Source organism: Hippocampus comes, unplaced genomic scaffold (genome assembly GCF_001891065.2).
Source record: "Hippocampus comes isolate QL1 unplaced genomic scaffold, H_comes_QL1_v1.1 scaffold25, whole genome shotgun sequence".
Taxonomy (NCBI): Eukaryota; Metazoa; Chordata; class Actinopteri; order Syngnathiformes; family Syngnathidae; genus Hippocampus; species Hippocampus comes.
Window position 1 is genome coordinate 1,073,378 of NW_017804844.1, and position 17,962 is coordinate 1,091,339.

General features: G+C 45.2%; 2 protein-coding genes across 5 annotated transcripts in view; both read left to right on the top strand.

Annotated features, from left to right (window-relative positions):
* tmem108 (transmembrane protein 108) overlaps window positions 1–6,234 on the top strand; it is a 14,455-nt gene extending 8,221 nt beyond the window's left edge. The window contains exons 2-5 of the mRNA XM_019875043.1: window positions 592–675; window positions 3,244–3,984; window positions 4,198–4,349; window positions 5,037–6,234. Of these exons, the coding sequence (XP_019730602.1) occupies window positions 636–675; window positions 3,244–3,984; window positions 4,198–4,349; window positions 5,037–5,153 (1,050 nt within the window). The 5' untranslated portion in view covers window positions 592–635 and the 3' untranslated portion in view covers window positions 5,154–6,234. The remainder of the gene's footprint in view (window positions 1–591; window positions 676–3,243; window positions 3,985–4,197; window positions 4,350–5,036) is intronic.
* Window positions 6,235–7,159: 925 nt separating this feature from the next.
* gli3 (GLI family zinc finger 3) overlaps window positions 7,160–17,962 on the top strand; it is an 83,810-nt gene continuing 73,007 nt past the window's right edge. For 2 of the 4 annotated variants that reach the window (XM_019874990.1, XM_019875008.1), the window contains exon 1: window positions 14,028–14,513. The gene's annotated coding sequence lies outside the window, so the exon portion shown is untranslated. Of the gene's footprint in view, window positions 7,360–7,452; window positions 7,567–14,027; window positions 14,514–17,962 lie in introns of those variants that run through there. The other 2 variants (XM_019875000.1, XM_019875016.1) reach the window with 2 other exon arrangements.

The following is a 17,962-nucleotide window of genomic DNA, read 5'->3' on the forward strand; positions in this document are numbered from 1 at the left end:
GGCGGGTGCCAGTGTGCCCACTAAAGTGTCCGTCCAGTCAGCGGTTATGTAAGAGTGGAGGTGTGATGCTGACGCTCCCCTACTAGGACGACTCATGTTCTTTTAATGACTGACACACACGCACACACATGCAGTGACTCAGCAAGTCATATTGTGTCATGTAAGTGCGATTACTGCACCAAACACAGTCTTGAAAGCCACGGTGTGCGTGCGCGCGTGTGTGTGTGTATGTGTGTGTCTGTGTGTGTGTGTTGTGCGCGTGCGCGTGTGTGCGTGTGCGTGTGTGTGTGTGTGTGTCCGTCCTCCCACTCCCGCTAAAGCAAAATATCTGGTTTCATAACAAAGCTGTTCAGCGGTGATGTTAAATCAGCTCATTTTGTAACAAATAAGCCACTCTGGAGCCACCATTGTTGACTGGCAAAGGATTGAATATTCCCGTGCAGGTACGAGACACAGTCTGGAGGTGGCGCACTCACTGGCCGCCTTGCAAGGTGGCTGATGACTGCTCGATGCATGATCTTTTTTTTGGGTGGGGGGGGTTGATACTTGAGGACCAAGCTTCATTTGACTGTCTGTGTCGTCTTTTGGCAGAGAACCATGAGCACTGTGGAGGAGGACCCGGAGCACATGATACCATGAAGACCAGCCTGCAGGTCCTGCGCTGCCAGCTGCTGAGTGAGTGCACTCTGGGGAGTCTGTCATGGGGGCGGGGGGGCACCATGAGGGTAGAGGAAAAGCAAACAAAGCTGCATTGAAAGAGATGACTGGGAGTCCAAAAATTAGGTACACCTCTGCAGTCAAATCAATGAGAAGCAAAATATTACAAAAAGGATTCAAGGTTCAAACATGTGAAACAAAAAAAATAAATAAAATGAATAGAAAATCGAAAATATTAGATGAAACTGCAAAACTAGACAAAATATGAGATGAAGACGATAACAATAATTTTTTTTTACAAATATACAGGAGGACAAAAAAAGTACACTAATATTCGGTCAAAAATTTTTTGAATTTGAAATTGCAATACGAAAACTGTTCAGCTTATGGATGGATGACTACAAAATACAAAAATGAAAATACGACAATGCAAAACATAAAAAATATTCCGATTAAAAAAAAAAAAAGGGAAAATCCACAAAAATGGGGAATTAAAAGGCCCAGCTTTCTTACCATATCCCTGTCATGTTTCCCTGCTTCTCATTGTGCATTTCAGACATTTTGGGCTTGGCTTTAATGGAACAAATTTAGCATTTTTTCCAGAATCCGGGGCACTTCCTGTTTAATGTCATAGCTTCCTGTTTAGTGGCCATCGCTAAATCAATAACGCAGTAAGCAGTGCCACTAGATGTGTTGTGTGTTGTGTGTGTGTGTGTGTGTGTGTACTCTTCAAAGCTGCTGAGCAACAATTAGCAAGACATCCAAACAGGAAGTGGTTCTCTTTATCTGCATGCTCACATCTGTCGAGTCGTTCTCCGAGCACGCCGCCCAAGTGGGAGCTTCCACAGGATGGAGACTATCTGGACGCAAAACGACACGCCCGCAACCAAATATTTGTTGCTCGCGTCACCCCTGGAATCGTGACTCGTGTTTGTACGATGCGATAGATACTCTCTTGTCCGAAGACGACTGTGAAGAGGCTCCAGGATTTGGTGATGGGCGTGTACCTAATGAAGTGTCTGCTGGTGTTTTCTGGTCTGTAATTGCAAAGCGCGATTGCAGCGCCTGCAGGAGGCAGACAAAGCAAAGTTTATTGATGGCAGACATTCTTGTTTGGGTGTTACCAACCCGAGGTGACCCCCAAAACTGGAGATGGTATCTCTCCAAAAAAATGAAACACCGGCCACCTTCCATTCGCCATGTTGTGTTCTTCTTGGTGCATGTTCGCTGACATTGAGGCTCATCACCGGCGGGCAGGCTGTGGCCCCTCCCATTTATTGACGCCATCAAGAGCCAAGCACTCGGACCAATGTCATGTGCGTGCGCTCAACATCCATCCTCCATCCGCAATGGAAAAGCCTTTCAGCATTTATTTGAAATGACATCACAAGTACAGTAGTAGTACTGTAGACGTGTACAATTGTCCACTACTGCACAGTTTTGCCTCACTAGTAACATGTTTTGCTAGCATGCAAAAGTTGTCCATAAAGGACATTGACCAATCGGAGATATTTCATCCTTAAAAAAAATTAAAAATAAAAATCTTGTGTGGACATTCTTTCCACGATTTTTGAAAGCCTTTTTTTTTTTTTTTTAGTGTACATGAACCTTTAGCCGCAGTACGTGCGAAAGGCTGAAGCGGCTTCCCAGCGTCGTCCTCCTCCGCATTGGTTAATGGAAAATAGCGCGAGGCCATGATTCAAAGCGGCAGGTGCGTCACGGCTGGTGTGACGTCACGGGAGCGAGGACCACACGTTGCGTGGTCAGAGCAACCTCACACCCGGCCGTTTTCTTTGCGCTAAAAGGAGCCTTTTAGCTCCTAATTGATTATTTTTTGTGTGATAAAAGATACATATGTAGAACTATGTCATATATATATATATCAAATAAGTCAGAAATTGTGTCTTGTGACGACCCTGCTCACTGTTTGGCGGCCTCGCCGGTGCGCTTGGTGAAGCAATCTCGTTAGAGTAGCATCAGAGTGACAAACGCACTCAATTAAAAGTGGAGGCGCGATATGAATGCAAAACAACACAGTGACGTGCCCGACGGCTCCTCGGGAGCAATTCTGCGCAGGCAGGCACGTGAAGGGAAGGAAGCGACAGTAAGCGGGTGACGCTGCTCGGCTTCAGTCTGCAAGGTGGACTCGTCTGAGGTCAAAATCCGGGACGTGCTGCGGCCCACTTTGACATTTGTGAGATTTGAAGTGCTGCCGAGCGTGTGGCCGGATCAGGAGAACGTACACAACACCGGCAGGGGGGGAAAGTGGTTTTCCAGGTTTGGTCATGTGACGTTACTTTTAGCGGACAGCAGAGGGCGACATTGCCCAACGTGTTGCCTCCATGAGACGGATGAAAAGTGATCAATTCATCCTTTAACTCTTAATACACAAATGCCATATTAATCCAAATCACGTGTTTTGACTGGCACAAACAAATCAACGGTCGTGGAGTTCCACTTTAAAAAAAAAGAAAAAAAAGAAAAACGAAACATTTTTACAAAAGTCATTGCTTTAATATGAATAATGATAAATAATGTGACAGTTGTCCAAGATGCTGTTCGGTGAGCATCATGTTTTTGTCGCAGGTGTTCTCGCCTTGCTCGCGCTGCCAGTCGGACTGGCGTCTTCGGCGCACGAGCTTCAACCTGGCCACGCGGCCCCTCGGCAGGACTTTGTCGCCATGGCAACCGCCACCATCAGCACTCCCCACCCGGACTGGCACCGGGAAGGCTCCAGCAGCGGCGAATGGTCACCCAAAGGCGACGCCGCCATCCTTCACACCACCCGGGCCTTCGACGCGCACGGGTCCCTCAGGGAAGTCCCGGCCCACCACGCGATCACCCTGAGGGAGGCGCCCACCGATAAGAGCGAACCCCCCACCGACCAGCTGGTGCCGGCAGAGTCTGTCACTCCGGCAGAGGCATCCCCGGGGAACCAAACCTCCGCTATACCTGCTTCTCAAGAACCCAGCTTCCGTCCCACAGACAGCACGAGCAATCACACCGCCAACGACAACGCAGGGGCGGTATCGCTGGCGCCCCCTGGGCCGAACGCAACGGACAGCGACCCACTTGGGGCGCGGTCAGTGAACGCGTCCGCCGTCCCAGACCGCGGCCGCACATCCACTCGTGAGACGGCGTGGACGGACGCTGCCAGTGGCGTTAGCTTCCTGAACAGGCAGGTGCCGGCCACCACGCCGGACCCTTTGGGTGTCGACAACAGCTCGGGGCCCGGACTGGACTCTTCGTCGCGCATTGCCGTCTGCCTGAGTCGCGTGGACATCGTGTGGATCGTGCTGGCGATCAGCGTGCCTGTCTCCACGTGCTGTAAGTGGCTTCTGATTCCTCAAGCAATCCAAAAAAAAAATATTGTTTTGACACCATCTCGTGGCCAGGAAGTGAGTTGAGGCGTTTCATTTTGACAGAAGCAGGCGTGGCTTCAGGATTTTGTTTTCCCGAAGGTCCCTGAACCGCAAATATGCGGGAGTCCGCCGTCCTGCGAATGTGTCCTAAATGATTATGTTGTTGTGGTTTTGGTAGCCGTGCTGCTGACCGTGTGCTGCATGAGACGCAGGAAGAAGTCGTCCAGCCAGGAGAACAACCTGAGTTACTGGAACAACGCCATCACCATGGACTACTTCAGCCGGCACGCCGTCGAGCTGCCGCGAGAGATTCACACGCTGGAGAGCGAGGTACCGACACGGCATGCCGGATTCAAGCGCTGCGGTGTCACCACCTCAATGTCATCGCTTGTCATCGCCCACTGTTTTGTTTTTTTTTCCTTTGTGGCATATTGACGTGACAAAAAACAAAAGAGAATTCAACATGGTGTATTTAATGTTCAACGAAACTGCATCATAAGGAAAGACAAAGATACATTGTTTGCAGTAAATAAGTCCTAACTCTGGTAAACACACACACACACACACACACACACACACACACATTTTACGGGTAACTCATGATCGAATTCTTTTGCTGCTAATTGCTGATTAATGAGCTTCTGCTCGTGTGGTCTCACAAGTGACGCGTTCTCAACGTGTACAAGTGTTTTTAGTATGACATCGCCATCTAGTGGTTTTAGCCTCTCATAGCAGCAAAAAAAAAATTCCATAAATATGAAACAGCCAAAAGAGGGTTGGAGAAACCCTCTTTTGGCTGTTTCACATTTATGGAATTTTTTTTTCAACAAAGGGACTTACTTAGTAAGCTATTTTACAAAAAAAGAGAAAGAGATAGTATGACATTTTATTTTAAAATAAACGATGTATGGTAAGGCCTTTTTGGAAACGCCCTGATTTCATTTTGAAAAGCACGATGATGTACGATAAATGGAAAAAAAAAGTGTCCCCTCATTGAAAGTTGCGTTTTGTTTGCAGGAGCACGACACTTGCCTGCCCCCAAACGGTGACTACGGCACGGGCAGCGTGGTCCTGGTCAACCCCTTCTGCCAGGAGACCCTCTTCATCAACAGAGACAAAGCCTCGGCCATCTAGCCCGCCCCAAATCAGCCCCCACCTCCAGACTTTCCCGCTGCCACACAGCCACACACACACACACACACAGACACACACGAGTGAGCGCCGATGTGCGTCAACACGTTTACGAGGATGAACGGGGGTGGAGGAGGAGGAGGCGTGCCTATTTTTCTGCTGTACATTTTTTACACACACAAAAAAAACAAAAGCGTCTCGATTGTGATAATTTTTAATGTCTTTCTAAATACACACGCGTTGGTTTGGTTAAATGACCGAAGCAACTGCTTTTTGTTTTCGATAATCAAGATTAAGTGACTTATTGTATATTCTGTTCAACTTGAATGTAAGCTACGTATGCATAATATACATCCAGTGGTGCATCTCAATCATTAGAACACAGTTTGAGAAAAAAAAAAGTTCAGTTATTTGTCAAGTTCCGTTAAAAAGTGAAACATTACACGTGCAGATTCGCGAAACATGAAAAGTGCTTCGGATTGTTTCGGATGTCATCGAATTTTAAAACTAAATCATGAGATATTTCACTCTGTCATGAAAATGAATCACGTTATTCTATTGACCGCACACAATGGAATATTTCATGGTTTCACGATTTCCACCTTTCAAGAAATGTGATTTCATAAGAAGCTTATCCAAATGATTTGCGATGGCTTTCATGAATCTGCAAATATGAGTTTCACTTTTTTTAATAGAACTTCTAAAAAGATTTTTCACGTATTCTAATTTATTGAGGTGCACCTGTGTATTGTATTTCTTTTTTTTTTTTTTTTAAGGTTTCGGATATGCACATTTCCAGACAGAAGACACCATCTGACTGCATTTGAGTTAAATTGGATGTGTGTAAATTATGTTCATGTCAGTTGACATGAACACAACTTTTTTTTTTTCCCCTCCCATCACATGCCCCATTTGTAAAGCAATTATTTTTTCAATCAGCATTTTAATCATGAGCAAATCATCGTTTGGCTCATTTTTGTCCTCGTGCAGGAGTTACAAAAATGAAATAAACAAGCAATGCGGTAATAGTCAGCGTGATATTTTTGACTAATCTTTTTGATAAAAGAATAAATATTTGAATATGTCAGTCGAGGGTCAGAGGTCACCAGCATGCGCTTCTTTATTTATTACTAGTGCCCTTTTAGTCAGTCGTAGAAAGGGTTCTGTCAGTCGTCATCTGTACCTGTGGGTAAAAAACAAAAAACAAAAAACAAACAAAAAAAAAGTCCTCAAACAGGCCACGCTCAGCCTTTTAGCGCAGAGCAACTTCCCGGAGTCTTCACGGAGACTTCAGGGTTGTCTACCGCTGACGAAGCTTCTGTGAGAGAAGCGAAACGTCCTTTTTTGTTTTTTTTTTTGTTTGGTTTTTTGTTTTTTGTTTTTTACCCACAGGTACAGATGACGACTGACAGAACCCTTTCTACGATGGAACTTTCCTGTACGACTGAGAGCCTCCACAAGCACCTTTTAGTCAGTGCAATTGAAATGACCGCTCAGTATTTACAGCAGGGGCGTCCGAACTACAGTCCTGGGGCCATTTGCGGCCCACGACATGACCAAAAATGATATATAATGCTAAAATTGACATTTGACATGGGCCACAAGGTTATTTAAGAGGTGAAGGTGGGAAGAGTGAGAAGGGTGTACCGTAGAACTTTTATATGTAGTGAATAAAGATCATTCCATTTTAGAGGCATAAATAGCTTTTTCCACTTTGTGCTCTAAAAAAAAAACAAAAAACGTACCGACAGGTTCTCAATGCACAATATGACTCCATTCAAGAATTGACATCGCTTGTCACTGATTGGTTGCAACTGAGTCATTCAATCAGGCCCGCGTTCCTATTGGCTGTTGAGCTAATAGTCCCTCCCAAGTCTCCAAAACTGGCTTTAGTTCGAGTCCAATGGCGGCCGGAAGTCGCCCAAGAACGAAAAGTGTTCCAGTCACATTGCGTAGTGATGAAGTATCTCATGATGCTCATCGTGGATATGGGGACGGGAGAGCAGCATCTTTATTGTGTTTGTTTGGTGAGCTATCTGGGCGTTTTAACGCTCAACGGGCGCTATTCTCCAGGCAGCGGCGGCTTAATTGCCTTGACAGGTGCAAAGCAAAGCCGTCATGTTTCCAGTCACATTAAAGCTTTCCAATCCTGCTCATTTCTTGTTCACGGAGAGCACAATTGCTTGCGTGACGTTTCTTTCATTCAAATGTGAGTGTAATTAAACTACGCGAGGCTCTGACTATGTTTTGGGGATCCCGTTTAATTGACTTTAAACTTGTTGGAAATGTTTTCTGTTCATAGGCAAAGTTGTGCGTACACTGAAGTCCAAATTGGCTAAATGCCAAACTGCGTGGGAACGTGCTGACTAAATAATAGTTTGCAAGCATGGTGGCCTGCATCGACACCGAGACACAGGTGAGACTCCGGTGGAAATTCTCTCGCAATTATTGTCTCTTTAATATTCTATCATAACTGAATTTTATATTTGGAAAGACGGATTTGTTGATTCGACATTACGTGCAGGTGCGCCTCAGATGAAGCCCCTTGTGTGTCTGCTTTTAGCCTCAGGGTGGCGTAGCTTACACGTTAATGGTAGAGGGAAAAAAAACAGGCTCTCGAACACTTTATAGCGGATAGGAGCGTCCCCTATCCACTATTGATGGAAATGCACCGTGTAAGCCACCTTGTAATTCGAACGAGAACAATTAGATAAGATGGATTGTGTGCCTTTAAACGAATCCAGCATGTTGTGATGCACTCTTTGTTTCATCACCACCCGGGAGAGTGTGGTGAAAAATGCGAAAGGCTCCCGAAGTGGAGCAGCACCTGTAGTTGTGGAACAGACCATCCATCTTGCCGCAAGTGTGTGCGCGTGCGCGTGTGCGCGCGCGTGTGTGTGTGTGTGTGTGTGTGTGTGTGTGTGTGTGTATACAGGGAGGAGTGGTGAGCTAGCATATGTGACCTCTTGGACTTTCATTAGGTCCACAGTGGAGCAGAGAAAAACGCAATCAGGGTCAAAACTAGGCCCTGGACTGAATCCATTTGAATGAAACGTATAGCAGAAGCGGGACCCCCACAATGGGAGCCCCACCTGCAAACGCGACATGCTGCACTATTGTAGGCCGCCACAATTGCTCTTCCACAAGCAGCTAATAACTCTGCTGAGAATGAGAGACGCTTCCATTTGATGTCACTCATTGGCAGTGTGATAAGTGTCAAGTGTGTGTGTGCGTGTTTGTATGTCCCCGGTCACATCCAGTGACAGCGGAGCATCCATAAGGTTGTCACAGAATGATTTACACGCACAGGCCAATGTATTAGGTACACTTGCACCAAGTGCAGGCATCCAATAGTACTTGACAAAGATGATAATTTTAGAAAGCTGTCATCATTGAAATCTTTTATTTTTATTTGCATTGCGTGTACTCAAGCACTGAATCACGTGAAGAGCTCCTTATAATAATAATGAAAAGTATATTTGTATTATTACTTTTACATAAATCATAAATGTGTGTAAAATAAGGAAATGCCATCAAATGAATATGCGACGATATCATAGCATTATATTCGATTCAAATGAGCATCAAAGCGATTATTTTATGCAGATGCTCACTCCCGCCCAATACTTTGTCGTGCCATAAAATAATTTTAGAACCAAGCTCTGTTATTTTATACATATTTGTAGCTATTTTTTTTAACTTGCTAAATCACGCTCGCATTTTAACCCAGTGTTAGAGTGACATTTGTATGCGTTTTACAAAATTCTCGCATCCATAACAATGATATCAAAGCGCACTGGAGATGTTTGCGTCCATCACGGCCTAAACGAACGAGTCGTGAGGCTGATAAAAGAGGAGGGTCAATAATTCATGTTTGATAATAAAGCAATCAGTGGGCGTCGCTGAGCGTCGAGCGGCCCCGGCCCGGCAGGCCTCGGCGTGGAGCGTCTTGTGGGCAGGCGTGAGACGAATGCTGCCGAGGAGGCCCCCCCACCCCCCCCCAAAAAAAAGCGCCGCGCCGTCGACCTGCAACGCCACGCTCGGCTTTGATGTGGACCACAAACACAGCAGTTACATGAAATATTGATGCCATTTTTTTTTTTTTTTTGCTTTAACAAAGTCCTGGGGGACCTCAGTGTGCTCCCAGGATTGGAGTGTGTGTGTGTGTGTGTGTGTGTGTGTGTGTGTGTGTGTGTGTGCGTGCGTGCGTGCGTGCTGAGCTCCAGGACCATTTGTTTGAGGGAGTGTTATTGGTCCTAATGGGCACACTGAGGATGACCACCGCAATGCGCGTCAATCGTAAAGGCCTCATCATGAGATGAATTGCACTGTTCACCCCGCTGACCTGACTTTGTGGGTTTTTAAAGTACCGCGGCCAATGGGGGGGGGGGATAAATTCGGGTTCCAAGTGTGAAAAAGTTCACCACTTGCAGCTGTTTGGCAGAAAAACGACAAAAGGAAGAGAACTCTCAGAGAAAAGTGCATTCACCCAAATGACATTAACTGTGCAAGCTTCATGCTAAAGTGCAATACAAAATCTCATAGACAGGCTAACCAAAGTAGCATAGACGTTGTTCCAACTTGCCGACCTGTTAGATTTCCCATTCCTGTCTTGACCTGTTCTTGTTGTCGCTGACCTCATCATATATCTTGCTCGGCTTGAAACTGTAAAATTATATAAAAAATGAATTTTGTGGCTGTGTACTTGCGACAATGACAAATAAATGTGGTTATGTTCCACTGCGTTCCGTTCACCGGCTTAAATTTGAAAACAAACATTAGCGACACATGCCAAAAGAGCATACAGCAATACTCACTGGCATATATTCTTTATCCTCTGTGAAAAATGACCACAGAATTATGGTCAAGTTGACCCCAGGGCGTGTTCCAAAAGTGTTCTAAATTGGTTAGGGGATCATGATAAAATTATTTTAATGTAGATTAAAAAAAATAATTTTCTCCAACAGTTTTTGGGAGTGATGTTGCGAAATGAACAACTTTCCCAGGTCAAAATGACCCACAGGCTAGTTGGAACAAAATGAAGAGATTCACAGGACGATCACTTGATGTTTGTCAGCGATTGTCCACATTTTCAGCGGGTCATTTAGACCCTGCAGCCTAACACTTGGCGAAAAAGATGTTTACGTTTCGGTGCAAAAACCCCCAAATTGAATTTTACTGTGAGGTTTTTGTTCCAGTTCCCCGACACGAGGCCTTGCACATCATCCCCATGTAATACGATTTCACAAAGTTTGAAGGGACTTTGCATGAAAGTGACCCACATTGAGACCCAAAAAAAAAGGGGAGGGGGGAGAGGGGGGAGAAAGAAAAAAAATGTGAATATTGATAAGTGCCTTGAGTGTTTTTTGTCTGTTGAGCTTACAAGAGCAACACGCTCCAATCGGAGGAGCCGAGGGAGGATTTATCGCTGTCCCCGCTGATAGGCGGCGGCTGCCGTAATGACTTCTGTGGCAAAGGAGAAGTTGAAGGAAGTGGCAGCGAGGAGGACGGGTGTGGGGGGGGGGGGGCAGCAGATAGTCTGGGAAAGGTCTGGCGCAATCAAGGCGCCTCTCGCCGTCGGAGTCCATTAGATAATCATATTCATACCACACAAGGCTGGAAAGCCGCGCTTCTTGTTTCATGATTCCCTTTTAATCCCGCCTGATAAGGAAATGGGGGTGGGGGGGGGGGTGTGGGGGGCAGGGGCCTTTTTATGACGCCGTCATTTGGAGTCGGCCCGCTGGGCCTCGCCACGCGGGGAAATTGCTCCAATTGCCCGAGTGGTTACAGTGTGGCCCTTTATTATTTCCCAGGGATGCAAAAGAACCTCCCCCACCCCCCAAATATTGTTTTTGGGGTGATTGAGGGGGCGGGGCCTTATCTGCCATTCACATGAATGGCCCACTCCAGCCAGGGGCCAAAGCATTAGGTACACCTGCTTGAGGCCGAGCAAAAAAAAAAAAAAAATGAGCACTTTGCTTCACAACTGGAGGTGCCACGTGGACAAAAGTATTGAGACACCCCAATGTCGGTCTTCCCTGCCACTTTGTGGGAATTTCTGGCGAAAGTAAGTGCAGCTACTTCTGCCGAAATGTTGAAATCTCAGTCGAAACCCACCGAATTGGTTCAACCACGCTCGAAGACGCAACTGACCGCTGGCTTTTTGGCCTGTTTTACTGCCACGTCACCCAATCTGTTTTCTCAGAGTCGTGAATGAAAAGTTCCTGGCGCTTGACAACGAATTGTGGCTTCAGACACTCCACCAGAGGAAGTTCCTCATCGCTCAAACGCACCCCCGTAAAATCACGTTTGTCCATTCGAAAAAACTTTGAAGTTGACGTGGGCGATCGTCGCGGGTCCCCGCAGCCGAAGCGTTTCCTTCCCGCGGCGTCGGCGAGTGTTAGCTTTGTCCGTCGCCTGTCAGATTGTCACGAAACGGCCTGGCAAGTATCGATTTTCATTGCACAGTGAGCGCGTTGCACAATAAGCAGAAAAATGTGTGGGTCTCTTTTCCGCAGCTGCCAGGCCTTCACTCAGGCGGTGGAGAATTGTTGCCGCACTTTGCCCTCAATGATATTACAGGACAGCCATTTTGGGAGGGAGGGGGGTGGACGGAAACACATATGCGGTTACGAGTTCGCAATTGTCTTTTATGTTGTTCGGATTATTTGTTGATGCATAAAATGATCATAAAATATTGTCGGAAAAAATATTTCCCTTTGCGCACGTATGCGTGTGTGCGTGTGGCTTGCACATGTGTCGATCTCAGGCTTTGCAGCGACCACTCCTTAATTGGGGTGAGATGCTGGGCTCAAAGGGCGGTGGGGGGAGGGCGGGCGTGGCGGCCCACCCCAAACCTTTCTTTCTTTCTTTCTTTGGTTCTCCATCAATGGCTTTGGCAAGTGCAGAGGTGCTTTTGATGTGTGCTTTGGCTCGCCGGGTCCGACTTTGGAATGTGCGGAAGAGCGAACGAAGGGTTAGTCGCCTGCGGGCACAATCGCAATCCCCGAGATCCTGGCCCCTCTTTGATGGAATACTTTGGGGAACCCCGCTCCTCTTGCCGCCCCCCTCTCTTCCCCCCCGCCTCCCTCCAACATGCACGTGCGCACACGCAACCGCCGAACAAGGACTTGACGTGATGGGAATGAGGCCCAGATAAGGAATTACACCACACCCTTGACGGGCTGCTCCCTGTCGTCATGGCAACCCTTCAGCGAATTGGGGCCGGCCAATGACGTCATCCTTAATGAATCCATTGTGAACCTAAAAAAAAAATATCTATATATAAATATGTTCATTAATTTCAAGTTGTCAGACTGTGATGAGTTTATTGATGGCAGCAGTGTGACACCAGGCGCTGACTCGGTCATTGCCAATTAGGGAACTTTCCGGAACGTTTTTTATAATCTTCCTCAATTTATTTTTAAATACATAAACAGTGTAGAAAGAAGGAAGTAACCAAGTTACAGTATATCGGCGGACTTTGATTGGCGGCAAATGGAGTCAGCTGTGTTCATGCCCACATCAGCGGAAACCACCCTTTTCTAAATATTTTTATAAATGTTTGCGAAATGACCAAGAATTGGTCAAACATGTTTCCAACTGCTGCGTTTGACCTTCGAACCATCGAGTCACCGCTGACCACACGCACGCACGCACGCACGCACGCGCGTGCATATTGTGGGATGTTTTAACGCCTTGATTTTTGCTTGCGGCTCTCCATTGATTAGCGCGGCACTAAAGCGCATCATTTTCCCATCTATTGATTAATCATGTATATTGATCAGTCTCCTGGACCGCGCAGCTTACAGGTCCTCGGCGGCCCACCAGACTCCTTTGGGGCCCTGTATGCCCCCCGCCCCCCCTCCAATATTTCCCTTCAAATTGCTCCATCATATTCGTGGCCCAAAAGTCAAGCCTTTCATTTTTATAATCCAGCCATTATTTTTTTTTTTTAATCCATGGCAAAATTGATCCATTGTTTGTTTGGTGACCCTTTTAAGATTCTTTTAGCGCTATTTTATTTAAAGAGGAATGTTTTATGTGATACATGTGTGTTCTCATGTCATTACAATAGCAATTGTGATTTTGACTGTTGATTATTGTGATTGGAGTGAACTGGATCATCCTGAGGGGTGTTTCGAATATTTTGGGGTTCTTACTGAGCGAGACAAAAGGGACAAAATATTAGAAACTGCTGCAGTGAACGTTGTGTTCGTTGGACAACTTTGCTTCGTTGACTTTCTCAACCTTTTAAACATTTTTTTTTTGGGATGTTTCTTGTATCGGATTTCATTCGATCAGTCAATCACCAGTGGCTCCCTCTAGCGGTGCACAACAGAATCACTTGCTCGGTCCAGTTTGGTTGTATTTAATGCTTAACCAGCAGAATTTCATTTCACCTTAAAGAATTGCTTGTTTTTAAGCATCGGGTCAATACAATTTTATTTCATTTTCACGAGCATGACAATTTAATTGAACTTGATTGCATTTCTTGTTTAAGAAAATTGCAACGTTTATGTACAATTTACAGTTTAATTGAATCATTATGTAAGTGCATTTATTTTCCAATATTTAAAATTCCAACTGCACAACGTTCCAGTGGCTTACAATAATAAAACATACCGTCTTATTTTTCTGAACCCTTGGGCCTACTGTGCTCCTGCAAGTCCTGTCAGTGTTTTTTTTTTTTTTTTTGAAAAGGGGTTACCTGGTGTCAAAAGTTCAAGATGGTTTAGAGCACATGCATGTCGTGAAACTTTCAAAACGATGATACACAGTTCAATGTTTCATTGTAGAAAAAAAAAAGTTCTGTCAAGTGAGTGGAAGCAGAAAGGGGGGTACAAAAAAAGGGGAGGAGGACTGTGTGGAGTTGAAGGAGGGGAGGAGTCAAGCTGGGGTAGGAGCAGCTGGAGTTCCACACTTCGTCGTCTCTTCTCGAAAAAAAAAACGCGCACGAAACGCAACGACATCGCCAGTGTGACGCGCGGCGCGCACTCTTCTGCTTCTTCTTCTTCTTCTTCTTCTTTCTTTTTTTGGCGCGTCCACACACTTTTGGTGGAGGGCTGCGGTGGACGCTTGTTTGTCCGACGGCCCTCGAACGCAGCAAAGGCGCCCAAAGAAGAAGAAGACACGAAAGAAGAAGAAGAAAGATCGGAGGAAGAAGAAAGAGGAGAAAGTGGAGGAGGAGAAACAAATCTGGTCGCGCCGTTTGGGAGTTGTAGTGTGGAAAAGGGAGAAGGAAAAGAAGAAGAAGGTGGAAAGAAGACGAAGAGGTCCCGGGCTCCTCCAGAGGCGCATCTGCACCCCACCTGAAGAGGGAGGACCCCCACCCCCCCAAAAAAGTGCCAAAAAGACACTCAAGTAAGTCTCGCGGATCTCAACGCGCTTTTACGCACTTTCTCGCCTTTCTTTTTCTTTCTTTCTTTTCCCTCATGAAGCTCAGGAAAGTTCCTCTGCGAGTTGAGTCGAGAGCAAAGTCGTGCACGCTTTCAATGCAAAGTTTTCCAACAGAAAATAAGCCACTTTAAATTCATGTGTGTCAGAAAAAAAATAAGAATAAAAAACAAGGAAATGCCTTGGAGCAGCAATAACTTTTTCGGCGCGCGCGTGTGTGTGTGTGTGTGTGTGTGTGTGTGTGTGTGTGTGTGTGTGTGTGTAAACACACACACACACACACACGAACGCGTGCACGCGCAAATGTATTTCATACATCGATGATTATTGTTAGTAGTGTTAAAAGCTGCTTTAGTTTTAGTTTGATCCGTGTGTGTGGGGGGGGGCATGGGGGGTGTTTTCTAGTATGCTGAAATAGTTAACAAGATCTCACGGACAATCATAACTGTTGTGATTGCAATTATCATTTGTTGTGGTTGATAGTATTATTGCTGGCTCGTGTGTGTGTGTGCGTGTGTGTGTGTGTGTGTGTGTGTGTGTGTGTGTTGTGCTTCTGGCATGTTGAAACTGTTCACCCGAAGTACACAATCTTTCTCATACACTTGTCATTGTCATTATTGTTGTTGTCGTAAATTTGGCAATTCTTGTTATGAGCTGTAGAAGGTTAAAGTAAAACGCACTCCAACAAGCCGCATGCGTCAGTATGTGTGTGTATGCGCGCGCCCGTGCGTATGGCTTGATTTTCATGTACTTGCTCACACATGCAAATGTATATCTCACACTCTTATTATTGTCATTATTCAAAATGTTATTTTTGTTGTTCGTTGCAGTTAAAACTACGCAGACAAATGTGCATCTTTTTGTGTGTGTGTGTGTGTGTGTGTGTGTGTGTGTGTCTGTCTGTGTGAGAAAACATCACACAGTATACACACACGCGCACTCACACACACGTAGTGTATGTATCATACAGTATCTTCATGAGATGATTATTGTTAGTGGCCGTTAAAAGTCCTCCAATTCATAAATATTTAATTGATGCTTCTAAAATCAAGTCGATCGGTTTGTAGTCACTGAACAAAATAGGATAAAACTGAATCAATAAAAGTCATTTTCACAGCAATTGCGTACGGCCACCTAAAAAAAAAAAATGCGATTGTGTCAAGTCTTTTTTTTTTGCTTTCTGCTTGTCATCAAAATTGCAATCTTCCCAATTCCAAAGTCAGGAATGTAAGATGCCAGTGTTGCACGACTCACGTGTGTGTTTTTGCACAAGGGGGCAAGTTTATGTTCATTTTTTTTAATGGGGGGGTGTCCACATGAAAAGCGTCCACATGTGGAGATATTTTGTTTGAAAGTCGCGGCCAGCTGCTCCACATTTGATGTGCTTGCTGACTTCTCGGGTTTCCTCATGCGAGAGTCGTCGGCACCACACCGCAATTCTCTTTTTTTCACACCTGGGCCAATATATTTTTTAAAAAAAAAACAAAAAAAAAACCCCATAACTTTTTTGGATCTTCTCTGTAGACAATGACTTGCCCCTTTTTTTTTTGCTACTTTTTAACCTTAAACATGCATTTAAATTGTATATAAATTGTATTTATTTGTGCTCCTTGAACAATTTTTTTAACTTCATCCTTTTTTGATTGAGCAAGCAGCAGGTCGGCTTGACACGTCTCGAAAATATTTTGACAGTGACTGCAAATATTGCAAGATATCACGTTATCAATATATCATTTTTATATTCGTGGTTTTATTTTTTATCATTGGTGTTCTTGTTTTTTATCTGCCTCTTCATTTATTTTAATGCGTAGCCTTTAAAATTTCCTTTCCCAAGTGCCTCCAAAAAAAAAAAATAATAACTTGACGGCATCTCCTTTGTACCGCGTGCCCCCCAAAAATATGACAGCTTAAAAATAAAAGAAATGATGAAAGTGGGGCAAAAGATAAATGTTGACTTGAGCCGTTTCATTTAAGGAGGGGCAGGGGGTCAAGGTGACTGTTGTCTAACAGGTGCACCTTCCACCAAAAAAAAAAAAAAAAAAAAATCTTTGTGCCGTTAGGACGGTGATGAATGTGTCGGCATTGAAGATGCAAATCTCCACTACCACAACCCCCCCCACCCCCACCCCTCTCGGATGCTTGAACACCGACATCATACCAATATTGCCGATAGCGTTTATCTCAACTTGAAAAGTCCAAATTATGCAGAGTTTGTGCTCGCCCCCTCCCCCTGTGCCCCGGTGCCCCCGCAGAATGGAGGCTGTCATGTTAATGCGAGGAGGTGACATTCTATTAGCTTCTTGAGCTATGGCCTCTCCTCACGCACACACATCGGGGCGAGCGAGTGCGTATCAGGCGAGAGGGCCCTAATGAGCCCTGTTGTGGTGCTAATGCTTGCCGTGTGTGTGAAGGAAGTTGACTTCCCTTTTGAGATAATTGCGGGCTCGTCGTGCCTTGTTTGTTGTTTGTCGGTATAATGCGGCCTGTCTACATTTAGCGCCCCGGGGGGGTCGGAGGGGAGTGCTCCACAGGTGATGATCCATGATGGAGAGTGATTTCCAAAAAAAATAAAAATAAATAAAATTGCTGAACCCCTCTCACACGCTTCAAACACATTGAAACGCGTGAACACACTTCTGAAATATCACTTGCAGGAAGGGAAATGAAGTCGTTTGCACCCTTCTTGCACAAAAAAAAAAAGAGGTCAAGCGTGCTTGCTTCAAGCTGTTTCTTGGTCACTCCCAATTTACTGTAAAACTGTCCCATCAAAAAACAAAACAAAAAAAAAAACAACAAAAAAAATTTAATATTGTAAATATAGACACCAAAATGTTGAATCAAACCACATGACAACAAAAGTCCGCTAGCGAAATGCCAGCCCCCCTAAAAAACAAACAAAAAAAAAGAGGCCATGTTTTATTTAGGGGATTTTTAATCAAGGAAAAAAGGCACTGTGTTCAAACATAATAGAGGAGAACTTGGAACAACACTCTCGTCTTACAAGTAGAATTACTGCCAGAATTTTTGTATTGGTGCGTTGCATGTGGGCCCTTAAGGGGTGTGGCCTAGCGGAGTCAGAGTCGCTCCTTGTGGGTTTCTTCTTTATTATTTTTTTTGTAAGCCTAATAGTCTGATTTGCAACGTCATTTTAACTTACGGTCATAATATCAAAAAATACAGATATGATGCAAGCAATTTGTGGATTGACTATTTCACGAACTGAGCGTGGCTCTCCTTGCCCACATGCGATGGCATACCAGTACCTTCAACTCCCAAGTTGGGACCACTCCTTGGTCCCGCTAGCAGACTTCCTCTTGCTTTGATTTGTCTGCAGAAGAAGACGAGAAGACGTAGCAGGTGAAAAGTGTCCAAAAGCGTGCGGACGCGTTTGCGTGCGAACGGGTGGGGGGGGGGGG